This window comes from Betta splendens, chromosome 4 (genome assembly GCF_900634795.4).
Source record: "Betta splendens chromosome 4, fBetSpl5.4, whole genome shotgun sequence".
NCBI classification, from domain to species: domain Eukaryota; kingdom Metazoa; phylum Chordata; class Actinopteri; order Anabantiformes; family Osphronemidae; genus Betta; species Betta splendens.
Genome location: NC_040884.2, coordinates 3,625,753 through 3,641,101, shown reverse-complemented (window position 1 = coordinate 3,641,101; position 15,349 = coordinate 3,625,753). Strand labels below are relative to the sequence as shown.

Sequence of the window (15,349 nt, the reverse complement as noted above, 5' to 3'; positions counted from 1 at the left end):
CAGCAGCATTTCTAGGAACAGCTTCCCTTAATAATTTTATTGAGGGAAGGGGCAATTAAAATGGCCTTTCAGTGGGGGAGATACAGACGAGTACCACGGCCGACCTCCAATTAAGATGAGTACGTGTTCAGTTAAGTTCAAGCTGGTTCATACATGAATAGGATTTTTTTAAATGTGAGTATCCTGCTACAGTTTGTGTGTGTGTGTGTGTGTGTGTGTGCGTGTGTGTGTTCTCTCACAGTTTGCTATGGAGAATGATGCACTGATGCAGTTAAATATATTCAGTGCAGTGAGGACGATGCTTTTCATTATAAGCAAAACGGCCACAAGCAGACGCAGATGGACGGAAGTGGATAAACGCCTTATGAAGTGAGGAGAGGGTCCAGAACAAGTCCAGCTGCATTTGAGTTAAACATCAGCGCTTTCACTGCGCCCCCCCCACCCCCCACCAACTCTGAGGCTCCCCAGGACCAGCGGTAGGGACGCGCTGCGCCGGAATCGGACCCCGCACACACCCTCCCCTTCACTCCCTCTCTCCGCTCCTCCACTTCACCGAGGGCGGTCGGAGTGGCAGCATCCTCCTCCACGCCGCTGGATCCCGTCCGGTCCGTCCGCTCTGTGGCAGCACGGGAACTGCAGGCGCACCGGAGCCGGAGCCGGAGCCGGAGGAGAGCCGCGGAGCGAAGGAGGGGGAGGACGGACGCGCCAGCCGCTGCCTCACAGGCGGGATCGCTCTCTGCGGCATCCCGTCGCCTCAACATGCCTCTGGGGAGCCACGGACTCGCGGGGATTACTGCGCTGCTCGGCTCGCTGCTCCTCGGCTGCCGTGGGACAGGTGGAGAAGGTGAGCGGCGCCGTGCGCGTGCTGGCGCGGAGCGTGGAGCCCCGTGGTCAGCGTGGACTGACTGTGGCCGTGACCGTGGGTTAGTTGATGGCGAGACTTTCAATAGACGTGATGTGATCACCGTGATATTTAGTTTAACTGACATTTTCCATCGGTGGATAAAAACTCAGTTGGCGTTAGTCCAGGCAAACAGTCAATTCCGCAGTGTTTTCTATGTGTCAGAGCCCTGACTTTTTTTCTAAACTGCAGCCTCCGTTCCCGTAACTCGACTTTAGTAAAGAAGTACAGCAGCTGTTACAGTTCATTCTGCAAACGCAGTGCGTTAAACAGCTGGATGCGTCGAATCCGACCTGCGCGCGAAGCAGCGTGAGAGTCGCTGAAGGGAAGCGCGCGCCCCAGGATTCACGGCTGTCAGGTTTAAAGATGCCGAAACCCCCAGTTACGCTCTGATTTCGGCTTTTCCACCATTTGACGTTTTCTCCTGAGAGACGGCGGCGTGTGAGCACTGAGCTCCAATTCTTAAACTCTGAAAACCGTTCAGAGAAGATCCCAAAACGCGGGCTCCCGGGAGTTTAGGAGGGAAATATTCAAACCTAAGGTCGCTGTGATGATAAGTGTGCGTGAAGGAGATTCTCTACTCTGCAACAAGTCAGAAGCTGCAAAAAGCAGCCTCTGCAGGAAGATGATCAGACAGCAGCCGAAGGCTCAGATTCAGACCCACACATGTTGAAGTAATTAACAAATGAATGATGATGGTGACGATGATGATGATGATGATGATGATGATGATGATGATGTGCATACATATGTAGTCGTTTCTGTTTGCGGAGACGTTTTCATTTGACCAAGGAGCGCTGCATTTGTAGCGTATCTCCACCTGCTCCACGTCTGGTTCTGCTGTGAATCAGAGGGATCCACGGCCGCTTTGTTGCCCTCTACACAATGACAGGTGCAGTAAACTACTGTGGTTTCATTCATCATGAGAGGCGTCCGTCATTGTCATAGTCATCATACAGCATCGCTCTTTGATTTGTGCTGAAGCTGTCAGAATCTCAATCCAAGTAGCTTTGCCTTCGGATGGAATTCAGCAGTTTATGAAACTTTTTCAACCGCCCGCGTACATTTACTTTGTGACTTCCTTTTTGCTCAGTGTCATCGTTGACCTGAAGCGCGTGTTAAAGTCTGAAGCTAATGATCGCTGCCATTGATTGGTCTGTTCTCTGCTGATGGAGTCGCCTCAGATTCCTGTAATGACGGTTGCTATGGTTTCCGTTGATGCCAGGGCTGAGCTCACAGGTCACAGGGATCCTGTTCTAGTAACTACAACACACGAAAGAACAAACCACCGCCACGGAGGCGGTCGCTGTGTTTCTCGCCCGTGTCACACCTGGCGGTGCTGCTGCTGGAGCTGCTCCGTTTACATGCGTGTGGGATCTGAGCGTCGGAGCCTCGCGTTCAGGGTTGCGTCTTTAGGCAGCGGCTGCAGCGACGTCCTCCTGCTCCCGTCGAGGCCGAGACGCAGCTCGTCCTCAAACAAACCACCTCTGGGGGTCTGTCATTGCACCGACATCGTCCTCCTCCCTTTCAGCGACAGAGGACGTGATGAAGAGTGCGCTCCTCTTCTCACGAGCGCTGCCTCCCTGTTCATTTGACTCTAAGCATCGGAGCCACTTCACCTCCAGCTCGTTGCACTTATTCTGCTTTTTTTCTCATTTCATTTCTCCGCTGCCTGGCTTTGGGTTTGGTGGATGTATTTGATTATTTAAGCTGCTGTGATGGAGGAAGACATTTTTAAGGGGCTCCTGTTTTCTCACCATACAATCAAGTTTAAGAAATGCTGGGGAGGATCTGATTTGAATTTAAGTCCAGCTGCCTGCTTCATATCAACAGTCCTGTCTCATCAAGATTTATTATTTTTCAATGAGCTGCTGGTTTTCACTGAGAGAACGTAAACCTGAATAAAATCAGCTTGGAATAAATGTGTGATGAATTTTCTCCACAAACTTTCCTGTCCTTTATGCTTCGTGAGACAACAGAAAGGAGCGAATGCAGCATAAATGGGCTGTTTTCTTTTTTAGTCTCATTCAGGATGTGCTTTGAACAGATGGAGTCATGAACAGGTTCTGGCCAAGTCAAGGCTGACGTGAAGGCGCCACCGGCCGCTGCTGCCGGCGTCGAGCCGCCAGTCAGAATCTGGATTTATGAATCCAGGCACAAGTAGTTAAGCGATAAAAGTGACAGCGCTGCAGTCCATCCGTCTGCCTCTGTGACCTGTGGGCTGTGTTTGCCCACGGCTGCTCCCCGGTGGAAGCCGGCCGCCCAGAAAGCGGAGCCATCCGTCAAACGGGCCTGTGGTCACAGCGGGCGACTTGTTGTGCGTCCACGATTGGCCGCTTTGTGTTGAGGTCACGGTGCAGAGACGGCCGGCATCAGTGATCAGCGCATGGATGAGCTGTGACATCACCTGAGGCGTGACATCACCTGAGGAGTGAAGTCACCTGAGGCGTGACATCACCTGAGGCGTGACATCACCTGAGGTGTGACATCACCTGAGGTGTGACATCACCTGAGGCGTGACATCACCTGAGGCGTGACATCACCTGAGGAGTGACATCACCTGAGGCGTGACATCACCTGAGGAGTGAAGTCACCTGAGGCGTGACATCACCTGAGGCGTGACATCACCTGAGGTGTGACATCACCTGAGGAGTGACATCACCGGAGCTGTGACATCACCTGAGGTGTGACGTCACCTGAGGCGTGACATCACCTGAGGCGTGACATCACCTGAGGAGTGAAGTCACCTGAGGCGTGACATCACCTGAGGCGTGACATCACCTGAGGAGTGAAGTCACCTGAGGCGTGACATCACCTGAGGCGTGACATCACCTGAGGAGTGACATCACCGGAGCTGTGACATCACCTGAGGTGTGACGTCACCTGAGGCGTGACATCACCTGAGGCGTGACATCACCTGAGGAGTGAAGTCACCTGAGGTGTGACATCACCTGAGGAGTGAAGTCACCTGAGGCGTGACATCACCTGAGGCGTGACATCACCGGAGTTGTGACATCACCTGAGGTGTGACATCACCTGAGGTGTGACGTCACCTGAGGTGTGACGTCACCTGAGGTGTGACATCACCCAGAGCCTTTTATGTCAGGCCCAACTGTGAGGACATCCTGCTTCTACATGTCTCTATGGACCACGGTGACTTCGGCCTCTCACCGTAAAAAACACATTCATTCACGGTTTAGATCGAGCAGACGCTTCTTTCAGCTCTAAAGAAATTCATTGTATCATTCGTTCGATCAGGATTGTGATCAGGTCACAGAAACAACCACCTGTATCTCAGCTCTGCGTCTTTGAGTTTGTGAGACCAAATTCACAAGAAGGAAGTTCACTCACAGACGAACAGAAGATCTCTATGAATCTGACCTTGGACCAGCAGCTAATCGATTCACGCCTGTGATTTGAGAACTTTCTTTCAAAGCGTTCAAAGATGCTCACAGTGACCCTGACCTTTTGACCTTTGACCCCCCAAACCTTTCCAGTGTGTTCTTCAGTCCATGTGGACATTTAGATCAAACATTTCAAATTCTTACAGAGAACACGTCTAACGCTGCTTTTCCTCCCACCGCAGCAGTAATTGGTGCGAATCACACCGGCTGCTCAATATACCAAGAAACGGAGCCTCACGGTGGTTGGGAATAAACAAAATCTGAAACATTTCCTGCACCAGCAAATCCTCACACCACGGAACCAGTCTGACTTTTGTTTTTACAGTTTCAATGAGTAGCATCAGATATTTCCCCTTTTCATTTCAAAGTCTCCAGAGTCGTTGGACTTTGTTTAATTGAAGACCGAATTCTCATTTCCCTCAGCATGAGATAAGAAAGCTGACCCAGAGTTAAATATGAAGAGTGGAGCAGATGGAGAAGTTAAAGCAGGCTGTGATTCTATTAGTGCAGCGCCGCAGACAGAGAACAGGGGAGCTGGAGGGAGCAGGCGGTGCCTCAGTGTTCAGTGCTTCCCGCCGTGGCCATTCGTCGCGGTCGCCCTCCATCTTTAAGCCGTGCACTGACACTCCCAGCTCCTTCTCTCATTTCACCCATCACTGGCTTTTCCTTTGTGTGCGTCGGTGTCGGATTCATGCACCAGACTCCCCTCATCTCACCTTCGCACGGCAACACGAGTGCTGTCCCTCTGCTCCCGCATCGCACGTCCACAGCAGCAGGCTGGTTTTAATGTGCAGTTACTCCCTCCTTCACCGAGCCAGAGCCGGGTCTGCACTGTTTGGGACTGTATCACAGCACCACCACGATGCGTCTGACACCTTCTATAGGCGCGTGTCTGTGTAGCAGCACTGAGACGAGGCCGTCCCTCCCAGTGAAAACAAGCTACAGCCACGTTTTGTATGTAAATGTTCTCCTGTGTGTGAAGAATCGAAATAAGTCGGGATTCATTTTGCCAGTTTCTTGTTGAATGTTTTTCTTCAGCTGCTGAAAGAAGCTCCTCCGTTGCCACGAGGGCTTTTACGTGTTCAAGGATGAAGCAGCACATGGAGACATTTTTACCTGAAGGTGTTCACTTGAAATGTTAAAGCGCCTTAATTACATCAGGAGTTTTACTCAATTTAGGAAACTCTTCGCCGAAAAACAACATCAAATGCAACATAAAAGGCTTTTAGATTGAAGGGAGTGGATCCTGGAGCTGCTGTAGGGATTACGATGAGTGTGCGGTGATGGCAAAAGAAGAAGTGGTCCAATCAATTATGGCCATTATGGAGCCATGTACAAGCTCGGTCTGTGGGTAAAGAGGAGCGCGCAGAGCTTTGCCTGATTATCTTCCCCACAGGGAAAGTCAACCCTAGAGTGTGCTAGAGGCAAGAAAGAAGGAGAGCCTGCTGATTTCTAGAGTGGCTTAATGTCCTTGTTGAGAGCGTCTGTAAAGCGTGTCTGCTGCGATTCTGCAATGCACAGAAGAGCCATTAATAATAGGCTCCCCGTCTCGTCCTCGCTCCATTAGGGAGATGATGTAACCTGCAGAAAGGTTCACAAATCTGCAGAAGACGTCGTTTATAAGAGACGATTTGAAGATTGGTTCCCGTCTTTACTAATGTGTTCGCTTGGTGTTTGCTAGTGTTTGGAGGATTCACCGCAGCGCTGGATAAATGCTTTAATTATACCCAGTTACTGTGCAGTTTTCTTCTGATCTTTCAATTGTGCTGATTAGTTGGACCCCCCATCGAGCCGCATACGAATGGCGGAGCGGCGTCACCTTCTGAGTGGGCGGAGTCAGTAGAACGGTGCGAAGCCAGCAGACAGCGTCTCAGTGAAGTCGCAGCCTTCGATCTGCAGCCAAAGCAGGCGCAGGATTCACGTCGCTCTCTGCCAAACTGCTCCAACGGGCAAACGGCGCCGCCAAAACCGGAACAGTGACAATTACGAAATACTTTGACGGCGCGACTCTTGGAGGGAGAAGAAAGCTTAATCCGAGAAGCGAATTTACTCAGTGTAAAAAGATTTGAGGCTCTCGCTCTCAGACGCAGCTCAGGTAACACTGCTGCTGCCGTGTTTATTCAGTAGCAGCGAGGTCGTGCTCTCCATCTGTCACTCAGCTTTTATATTGAACGCACACATTTTGAGCATTGGCACTTTTAAACGTACTCGTTGTCACTGGGCTGTTGTGCTGCTTTAACAGGATAACGATAAGAACTCCTGACACCCTGACGGGAGCCCATCGCTGCCCGGTGAGACGGTCCCAGGAGCGGCGCTACCTGCAAAACAGCAAATGTTAGTCAGGCTGTTCACGACTCTGCACCTGCTGTCACAGAATCACTGTCAATCCTCCAGTGATGCATCACACAGCAGATATTTGATTTGTTCACTGCTAAAACGGGTTAATTCATAGCACCTCTCCACGTTTCTGGGGTCATGACCCTAAATAGTGTTTAAGATTTGCCAACATCCAATTTATTCATTTGGGCAAATGATTCATTTAGTTTCCTCTGAAAGGTGAAAATTTGGTTCTCAGGTTTTTTCCAAGAGTGGTTGTACAGTAGGAACCACTTTTGGGCATTGTTATGCCTTGTTTACTCAGAGAGACCGATCAACGAGTTGACTCTGTGGCCAATTAAGCGGTGCGGCTCGTTTACCTTCCGTTCGTTGAGATGATGGATGGCACTCGTACAGCAAATATCCAGCAGCTCTGAGCACTTGTTGTCTCTGTGGCGACACAATTATTTCAGGAGGTCAAGTGGAGGAAACTGTGGATGTGCGCTGCTCAGTTGTTTGTCGTCTCTATTTTCATGACCTTTGACCCCTTCTCACTCTGCTCTGCCCATTTTTGATGAGCTGAAGTCTGAGTTCCAGCCCAGACTTTGCTGTAGAGTCCAACCCTCCGCTGCTATACGAGCCACTTAAAAGCAGTTCAGACGTATCAGCTATTGTGTTGATGTGTGCTTTCCTTTTACTGTCAGTCTCCTCTAACATTTAGCTGAGTTTTCCCCATGCCTGACAAAGCCCTGGTCAGCTTTTACCTCCATGTGCCTTTTCTCACGCTCCATTTTTTTCTCACAGTCACCTTTTAAATGTCACATCTGCTCAGAGGAAAATCGTCGTCCTACTTCTTCTATCCAGCTTTTCTTACCAAGGTCGTGATCTCTCAGCACATCGTGAGCTGAAGCTTTGTGCCGCTCGTTTCATCTGATTACACTAATTCAGATGCATTTCTCAGCAGGCGCTCACTAATATCCAGTGTCGCCTGTGTATGAGGTCAGGACCCAACAAAATGCAGGTGAAAGCTTCTGTCAGAGCTGCAGATACACTTACTTTGAATTTTCTTTTAGTTCGTATCAACTAAAAACATGAACTTCTGGCCTTGTCACAGTGTGTAGAACTTGTCTAAAGCAAATTGTCCAGATCTACAGTAGTTTAAGAACTGTAGCAGAGCTGTCACAATAGAGGAAACTTAAAAAAGCAGCACTTAGAGCAACGCCACCCTTTAACCTGTTTCCGAAGCTTCCCCTTGTCTCTAGCTGGGTATAAAAATGCTAATATATACATGTCAAAAGGAAAGAGACTGTCTGAAGATGCGGCAAATGAGTTTGAATGGAAACGCTCAGACGCCCTGAAGTGCCTGCAGAGAAAAGATGGGCTTAGACTTGTCTAGACGTAGGTGGGGATGACAGGCTATTCAAAGCTGTCAAGAGCCTGTGGTTTACAGTCTCAGGTAATGAAAATCGCTCTGTGTTTGAAATGAAGTACAATAATGTTGACAAAGTAATCCCAGCCCAAGTCTGGCCGTCAGCGCGGGGCGATGGGAGCGGACGTGTCAGAGTGGACTTTTAATGGATGTTTTAACAAACATCCATTAAAAGCTTTATGACTGGCTGATAATCAGGCAACGAAGTAAAACTGCTTCCAGGACTAATTTAGTCACAGTTATTACCAACACACAAATATTTGCTTTATTTTTTCAAGGACCTCATTGTTTAATTCCTGCACATGCTCCGTGTGACCTGTTCTACGTCTCAGAAGAAAACATCCTCCCTCCGCTTTTCACCGTCACTTCAGGGAGATACAGTACGACACTAACCCCGTTTCTCCACCTGTTCTCTGCTGTGATTGCTCAACAGAGGCGTGCGACAGCCCACTGGTGTCCAGTTTGCCGCCATCATCCTTCCGGAGTTCCTCCCAGCTCTCCAGCAGCCATGGGCCGGTCTTTGCCAAGGTCAACAGGAGAGAAGGTGAGAATTCATCACTGCTTTTGTCCACCTTAAATATTGTCCTCCTGCAGTAACAGCACATTTCAAGACAGATTTATGCCTGGGGCACAGTCATAAATATTAACTGATTGGAGTTATGGGCCATGCGGTGACTGTGGTGCATGACTAAGCTTCATTTATTTGACACAGAACTTTGCACACAGGGAGTTTAAGGGACTTTATTGCCCACATTTCATTGCAGGCTTTAATCAAACATGAGCAGTAACACCCTTGGACATAATGTCTTCTTATTATGTAAAGAAGGTGGAGACGGCAGTGACACCGAGTCGTGGTTGACGAGTCTAGCAGCATATTTGAAATCAGCAGACGGACCCTTGTCATTCTGTAGTTTTAGATTCATCAAATCTGAATCTATGTTTTGTCTAAAGCAAATTCTGCTTCGCTTTTTTGGACTCATGTTCACTCTCAAAGTGGAAAGTCAGACAGCTTGTCAACAACCGCTGAGCTTCTCAGTTAAGAGAGAGATTTGGAGATGACTTCTGTTTCACACGTGTCTCATGTTCATTGCATGCGGTTCAAATATAAGAGGATAATCTGAGATGTGCCTAAAAACTGGACCGAGAACTTGTTTCCTGGAACAATTCCTGAAAAATGGCTAAATGCAAGACTCCACTCTGCCCTTTTCCCTTTGAGCAATGACCTTTTCCACTTTCCACAGTTCTTTGAAAACATGGATGCTGAGGAGTTTGGCCTGTAAGATGTCTATAAAAAGTTTTGCCTTTTGCTGCTTCAAACTTGATGCACTTAGACAGATGTTGACACCAACTGTCAGAAAGCGGCTTCAGGCCAGTGAAACGTTGGGTGTCGGCTGAGAATTGAACCACAGAGCGACCGATGTCCCTCGAGTCCGCGGCGTCTCCCCCGTTTCCTGAGACATTTGCTTCCATGGGCAGTGACGCATTCTCCTTTTCGTGCAGGGGAGACTGTTTTCCCGTCTACAGGACACTGAGCACGACGCATCAAAGGCAAACTTTAGCTGCTTTCACAGTGTGGTCGCTCGGGAACGATCGAGGAGATAGAAGGACAAAAAATATATGCAGGCAGGTAGGTGGATGTACTGTAGTGGATACTGAAAAGAGACATAAAAGCCATCGGTGCCAGCTACCGACATTATAGAAACTCTGTGGAATTCTATTATACTAGTACATCAAACATTTCCCATAGACCCACTTCCTCTCAGCTGGAGTATAAATCCGAGGTGTGATTCATCAACCACAATAAAAATTCAAGCGGGAGCTCTGCTGGATGCTGATGCAGGACTTTGTGAAAGGCTATCACAGCATGTTTTGGAGGTTTTGGGATGGAGCGCTCCCTGCGAGATTCTCCATTTACAGAGCTCGTCGGCTGCTCGTGGGAGCGGATCATCGTCTGCTTGATTTGTTTGACTCTTGCAGTAGGAATAAGTTGACTAATGTCAAGGCAAATTGCTGATATTGCAGCGCGGTGTTGTTTCCCAAGTAACTTTGACTGGGAAGAAAATCGGAAAGAAATTGTCCTGGTTTCTCGGGTCTGTAGGCACAGCTGATGGACTCACATAAGCATATGGTGTCAAGTTCTGTAAGTGCACTCCTAGTCCCCAGAAATGATCCTCGACTCCTCATCAAAGATCAACAGGAAGAGGGAAACAAAACTGAACGGAGCTCACTGAAGTGTCCTGATGATCGCGAATTATGCATAACAGACCTCCTAAAGCCTGATCGGCGGCCAGGCGACCGGCTGGGATGTCAACGATGCAACAGTCACACATGCTGCCTTGGCCGCCGCCACCAGCAGTTGGTACCAGCTTGGCTGATGGGCCCGTATGAGGGCTGCCGCCGAGAGGACGCTCCCCACGTGTTCACCAGTGAACTCCCCTCTTCTGAGCGCTAGCTCCAGTGTTGAGCCTTGGTTCCCTGCTGTGACTGGTGGACGCAGCAGCCCTGCAGGTTAATTACGTGGGGAATGGTCGCATCTTCGTTCACCTTTTTGGTGCGGAGACTGTCAGGATGTAGGAGGAGGTCTGAACCTGAGCGAGAATGACTCAGGTTTAAGACATAGTGAATTTATTAGCCTGCAGTGAGAATGACACGGCTGCTGCTACTGAGCTACAACAGTTGAGTATAAACAAATCTATTGCACTGAACTTTAACCCGTCCCAGGGGCAGAGAATTAATGAGTCTATGAAGTTAATGTGTCGATTTAAAATAGTACTCAGCAACAATCTGAATGCGTCTGTTCTTTCAGAACAGCATCCTCAGTGTTCTTTAAAAAGGATTTCACAAACATTAACTGAGAGGCCTGAGGTCACGTCTCCTGCTCATTGTGTCAGTCCCGATACACACGAGGCAATGAGGTCAAACATGCTAAAAAAACAGCAGAAACCTGGTCTCCACACACAAAGGAGCCCCGTGTGTGAGCTCACACTAATACAGTTAATACAGTCACAGCATCTCGTACCTGATCCCCCCCCCCCCCCCCCCCCCTCAGCTGGGTCAAAACACACAGTCTGACAGTCGTCAAAGCACCTGGAAACCTGGAAGCAGGAGTTCACAGCTGATGATCCACGGCGCCACCGACTCTGTTACAAACGCGCGTTTGCCCGAGCTGAGGTGCAGCGCGTTCCTCGCTGAGAGGAGTCGGCTCATCCTGGTTGTTAAACCCAGATACTGTATGTGTGAGTAAGATCTAGCCAGTCAGCTGCTCACGTTATCTCCTGCATCCCTCCTCATAACCTTCTACTCCTCCACATCCAGTATTTCTTGTCGTATGTGTCTTTCCTAATTGTAACTTCAAGGCCGCCCCATTTAGGCTGCCAAGAAAACATTGAGATAACTTCATTCCATCTTATTGCCAAATGTTAATGGCAGCATTTAACATTTATAGGCAAATGTTAATGGCTAGTATTTAACATCTAAACGGTCCCTGTTTTTCAGCGGGCCATGCTGATAATTGCACATTAGGACCAATGTAATTATGCTGAAATAGGCCTGGAACACTTGATCTGCTCACAGGAATCATTTGCTGGAAGTGCTAATTTAGATTTGAAAAGGGGATTTAAGCATTAATGGAAGGCTGTAGGTTGAAATTAACTGTGTGAAGGGAACCGTGGAATCAGGTATTGATCCTTGTGTGGCGTTCAGGTGCCCCCGCTGCCTCGGCAGGTGCCCGTTCAGAGCTGCTCGCCACAGCTTCTCCACTAAAACACCGTTTATCCACCGCCATCGTTAGGAATGCTAGGAAACTGTTGCCCGATCCTGGACCTCTCATTGACTTGGCTGATAAAGGCCGGAGCTGCTCATCGGTCTCAGCCCGTGGGGAGATTTCTTTTTACGCTCCGCTTGCTAATACTCGTACGTAGGCATTTGTTTGCGAGAAGCACCAGCAATCTGCAGACACCAGCAACACCACAGCCTCTGTCCCACATCATTCTCACAGTATTTATTAAGGGATAAATCACAGACACTCTCGCCTTCATGAGTCACTGTGCCTTTAAAACAATGCAGAATTTGTTACGTTACATGTTGCAGCTCTAAAATACGAGCCTTTGCTTTTCATTGTTGTTCTTATTCTGCAGGAACTTTGTTTGTACGTGGTACTGAAAGATGCAGGTGTGATCTCAGCATCCTGCTTCCTGTCCCCTTTCACCTCCAGGTTGTTTCTAAGTAAACGATTTCTACCCTTCTTTATAGATACGGGAGCTCTTTTCCCCACTGTGTTGTAAAGTGTCATGACTTTCGTGTAGCGCTTCCTCCAATCGCTTTGTTACACACAAGTCTCAGAAATAAACACTCAAGGCACAATGCAAATCTCCCGTTTCAATTCCCTGCCTCTGAGCCCGAGCCTCACTCGCCGGCTCTCTGGCTGCTTCATCTTCCTCTTGCCTACATTACCACATTTTGTTGAAATTCTCCAAAGCCAACATCTCCGGGGACCAGTCCTAATTTTACTCTGCTGCACTTTGCCTCGGCGTAAAGTTTCATTGATATATGCAACTTTTCCGAAGGCCCATATATTGGAAATTAGCCGTATGCTCAGGTGACCTGCCTTGTTAAAAATGCTCATTAAGACGTGGTTCTTATTTTGATTAGTTTTTCCTCTCTTTGCAAATAATACCACGGCTTTTTATTTGCATTTGTGCTCTGCTGCTCATTTATTTCATTTCCCAGGTTGTCAGGAAAACGCCTTAAGCTCCAAATAAATTCCACTGCAACGAAAACTCTTCCAACTCAAATCTGCCTAAAGCCCTTTGAAATTCACTGAGCCCACACAGGCGCATGTATAAATGCTGACCACAGTCCAGCGTACAGTTCCTTCCTCTGCATCGCTGTCTTTGTTGTGCAGCTCATTTTCTTTCCTCTATCTCATGAGATGCATTTCTGCCCCTGCCCTCTTTTTTACGTCTTTCCATTTGCTTCTGAGTGATGGTGTTGTGGGTGTGGTATGACAGAACTTCATAGCTCCTCTGTAGTTTACCTATACGTTATTTACAGCGCAGGCGGCTGAAACAGAGGACAGCAGTTTCTAAATCCTTCACTGACTTTGTGTGTGAGCCTCCAGTCGCTCCCAGCTAGTTTAAAAATGGTGATTGACTAAAGAGCACCATGAAGACATGTCTGGACTAAAATATACAGCAGAGGTAAACGCTGTTAGTGACTGTGTGGTGCAAAGGAGTGAAATGGTGAAAAAATGCCACTGGTTTTAATTTCTTCATGTCTAAATCTGCACTTAACATACATTTATCAGCTGAGGTTGAGGTGACGGGGGAAGCGCGAGCAGAACCGGCTCCAGCTGAGTGGTCTTGTTTGGGCTGCTTGTGATTAACAGCATCACACAATCGTAAAAACAAAAACAGGCTTTTACAGCCTCGCAGTGCCGCACAAGTACTTGAATGCATTCAGCTGAGAAATTGATATTTAACCCCACTGGGAAACAGCCATAAAGGCTAACAAAGAATATATCTGGCGTTCCTTTAGTTTATCGGATGCAAAAACTCTGCAGATGTGTTGACGTCCAGAACCCAGTTGTATTATTATGGTATGTGCTGGCATTTATACTGGATGTACGAAAGCAAACGTTTGACCACCCAGAGAGGTCCCGAGGTCGTGTTAGAGTGATTCCGAGCCACAGTATGACATATATTCAAGATCACATCTGACTCTAAATGTAAAATGAGCTGAGTGACATGAGGATCTATGTAGGATTTTCAACAGGACGCTGCCCCACATATTAAACCAGTGCCAGTGCCTCCTAGACTTTTCCCAGTTGGTTCCACTAATTCAAGCTGAGAGGATGCTCTCATCTGCTGTAAATCAAGGACACTTGTGGCGTCTGATGGGCACAGGCTGTGATGGGAGCTAAACTTGTTTTCTCTGAGTTTCTGTTCCATCTCCGTCCCCGGACGCCATAAAAAAGTCATAATCCAGCCCTGACACCAAGCGTCCTTGGCCTGCGTCCTAGCGCCGAGCCAGGAAAAGGCATCCAGGAGAGCTTTGATGCGCTCACGCTAGCCCAAATACACTCACGCCACACTCACGCCATATCTGTACGACTGCTCTCATTCCTGGAACCACAGGAGCGTGCAGCTTGTGTGCGCGCAGTGGATTAGCATTAGCATGAACTGTGGGTGTTTTCAAAGGCCTCTGGATAAATACCCTTTAATAATATGTGCAGTCAATACTGTGATTTGCCAAGTTTCTCCTTCTGTTGCTGTTGAACAACCATGTACTAATCCAACTTGCATTGATTTCAGCTGCACAGTCTTGCATCCTTGGCAAACAAAACACACTCCAGAAGGCATTGTACCATCAGTCCTATAAGCTACAACAGGAAACGTTTTATTCAGTCTGTTTTTACGATCTGTCTGTACCTCTCTATTTTATTTGTGACGTGCCCAATACTGTAAATAAATCCTTTTTCCCCTCAGATGTGGGAGAGGGTGTTAAAAAGTTCCCCGTTCTCCAGGCGATAGACGCGGCCGCGTTGTCTCCCATCAAACTGTACAATGGCTGGATAAACAGCAGCACAGAACCTTTCTAGTTTAATATTGAAGAAAAATGTTCTCTCTTATGGAATCCACACTGGCATCTAAGACATTTTAAAGCAGTGCTGCAAGTCAAGGTTTTACAAAGTGAACTTCCTCCAACTCTGCAGAGGTTTCTAGTGTCTCTCAGGATGACGGCGACTGTCGCTGCACCGAAGGCACCGGTGAAAGGTTTCACTTCAGGTCCAGGCGATTGAATGGCCTCTAAACCTTATAGCTTTACAATACTTCAAACAGGCCTCGATTCAATGGCGGTGACACGTCGGTGACCGGCTCTTTATGGGTGAGAATTAAACGTTTTGTTGACCTGAATGCACCATTATCAGCACTCGCTCCGTAGACGGACGTGTCAGCTCGCCGCCTCGGCCTCAGACAAACGGCGCCTCCTAAAGTGCTGCTTGGTTCTGGTGTTGACCCCAGGAGTCACGGTCTCCTGACTGGTTAATGACTCCAATTTGAATGTGCAGCAGCAGCGCGGTGCAAAGCTCCTGACCCGTCTTTAACCTCAATTTACCTTTGTGGGTAGAGAAGACAAGCTCTGGCCTCGTTAGACAGCGAAGGGGCCCAAACAAGAGATTTTAAGGGATCAGAGGAGCACGACACGCATGACAGAGCTGTTGTTTTGGTGATCAATCACACAATGACTATGTGACTAAAGTGGTGGATTTAGTGTATTTCTCCCACACAGGCCTAGGAT

The 15,349-nt window shown here is 48.2% G+C and overlaps 1 protein-coding gene across 1 annotated transcript in view; it reads left to right on the top strand.

Annotated features, from left to right (window-relative positions):
- Positions 1 to 481: 481 nt before the first annotated feature.
- LOC114853142 (contactin-associated protein-like 4) overlaps positions 482 to 15,349 on the top strand; it is a 48,095-nt gene continuing 33,227 nt past the window's right edge. Inside the window, exons 1-2 of the mRNA XM_029146164.3 lie at positions 482 to 844; positions 8,484 to 8,594. Of these exons, the coding sequence (XP_029001997.1) occupies positions 760 to 844; positions 8,484 to 8,594 (196 nt within the window). The 5' untranslated portion in view covers positions 482 to 759. The remainder of the gene's footprint in view (positions 845 to 8,483; positions 8,595 to 15,349) is intronic.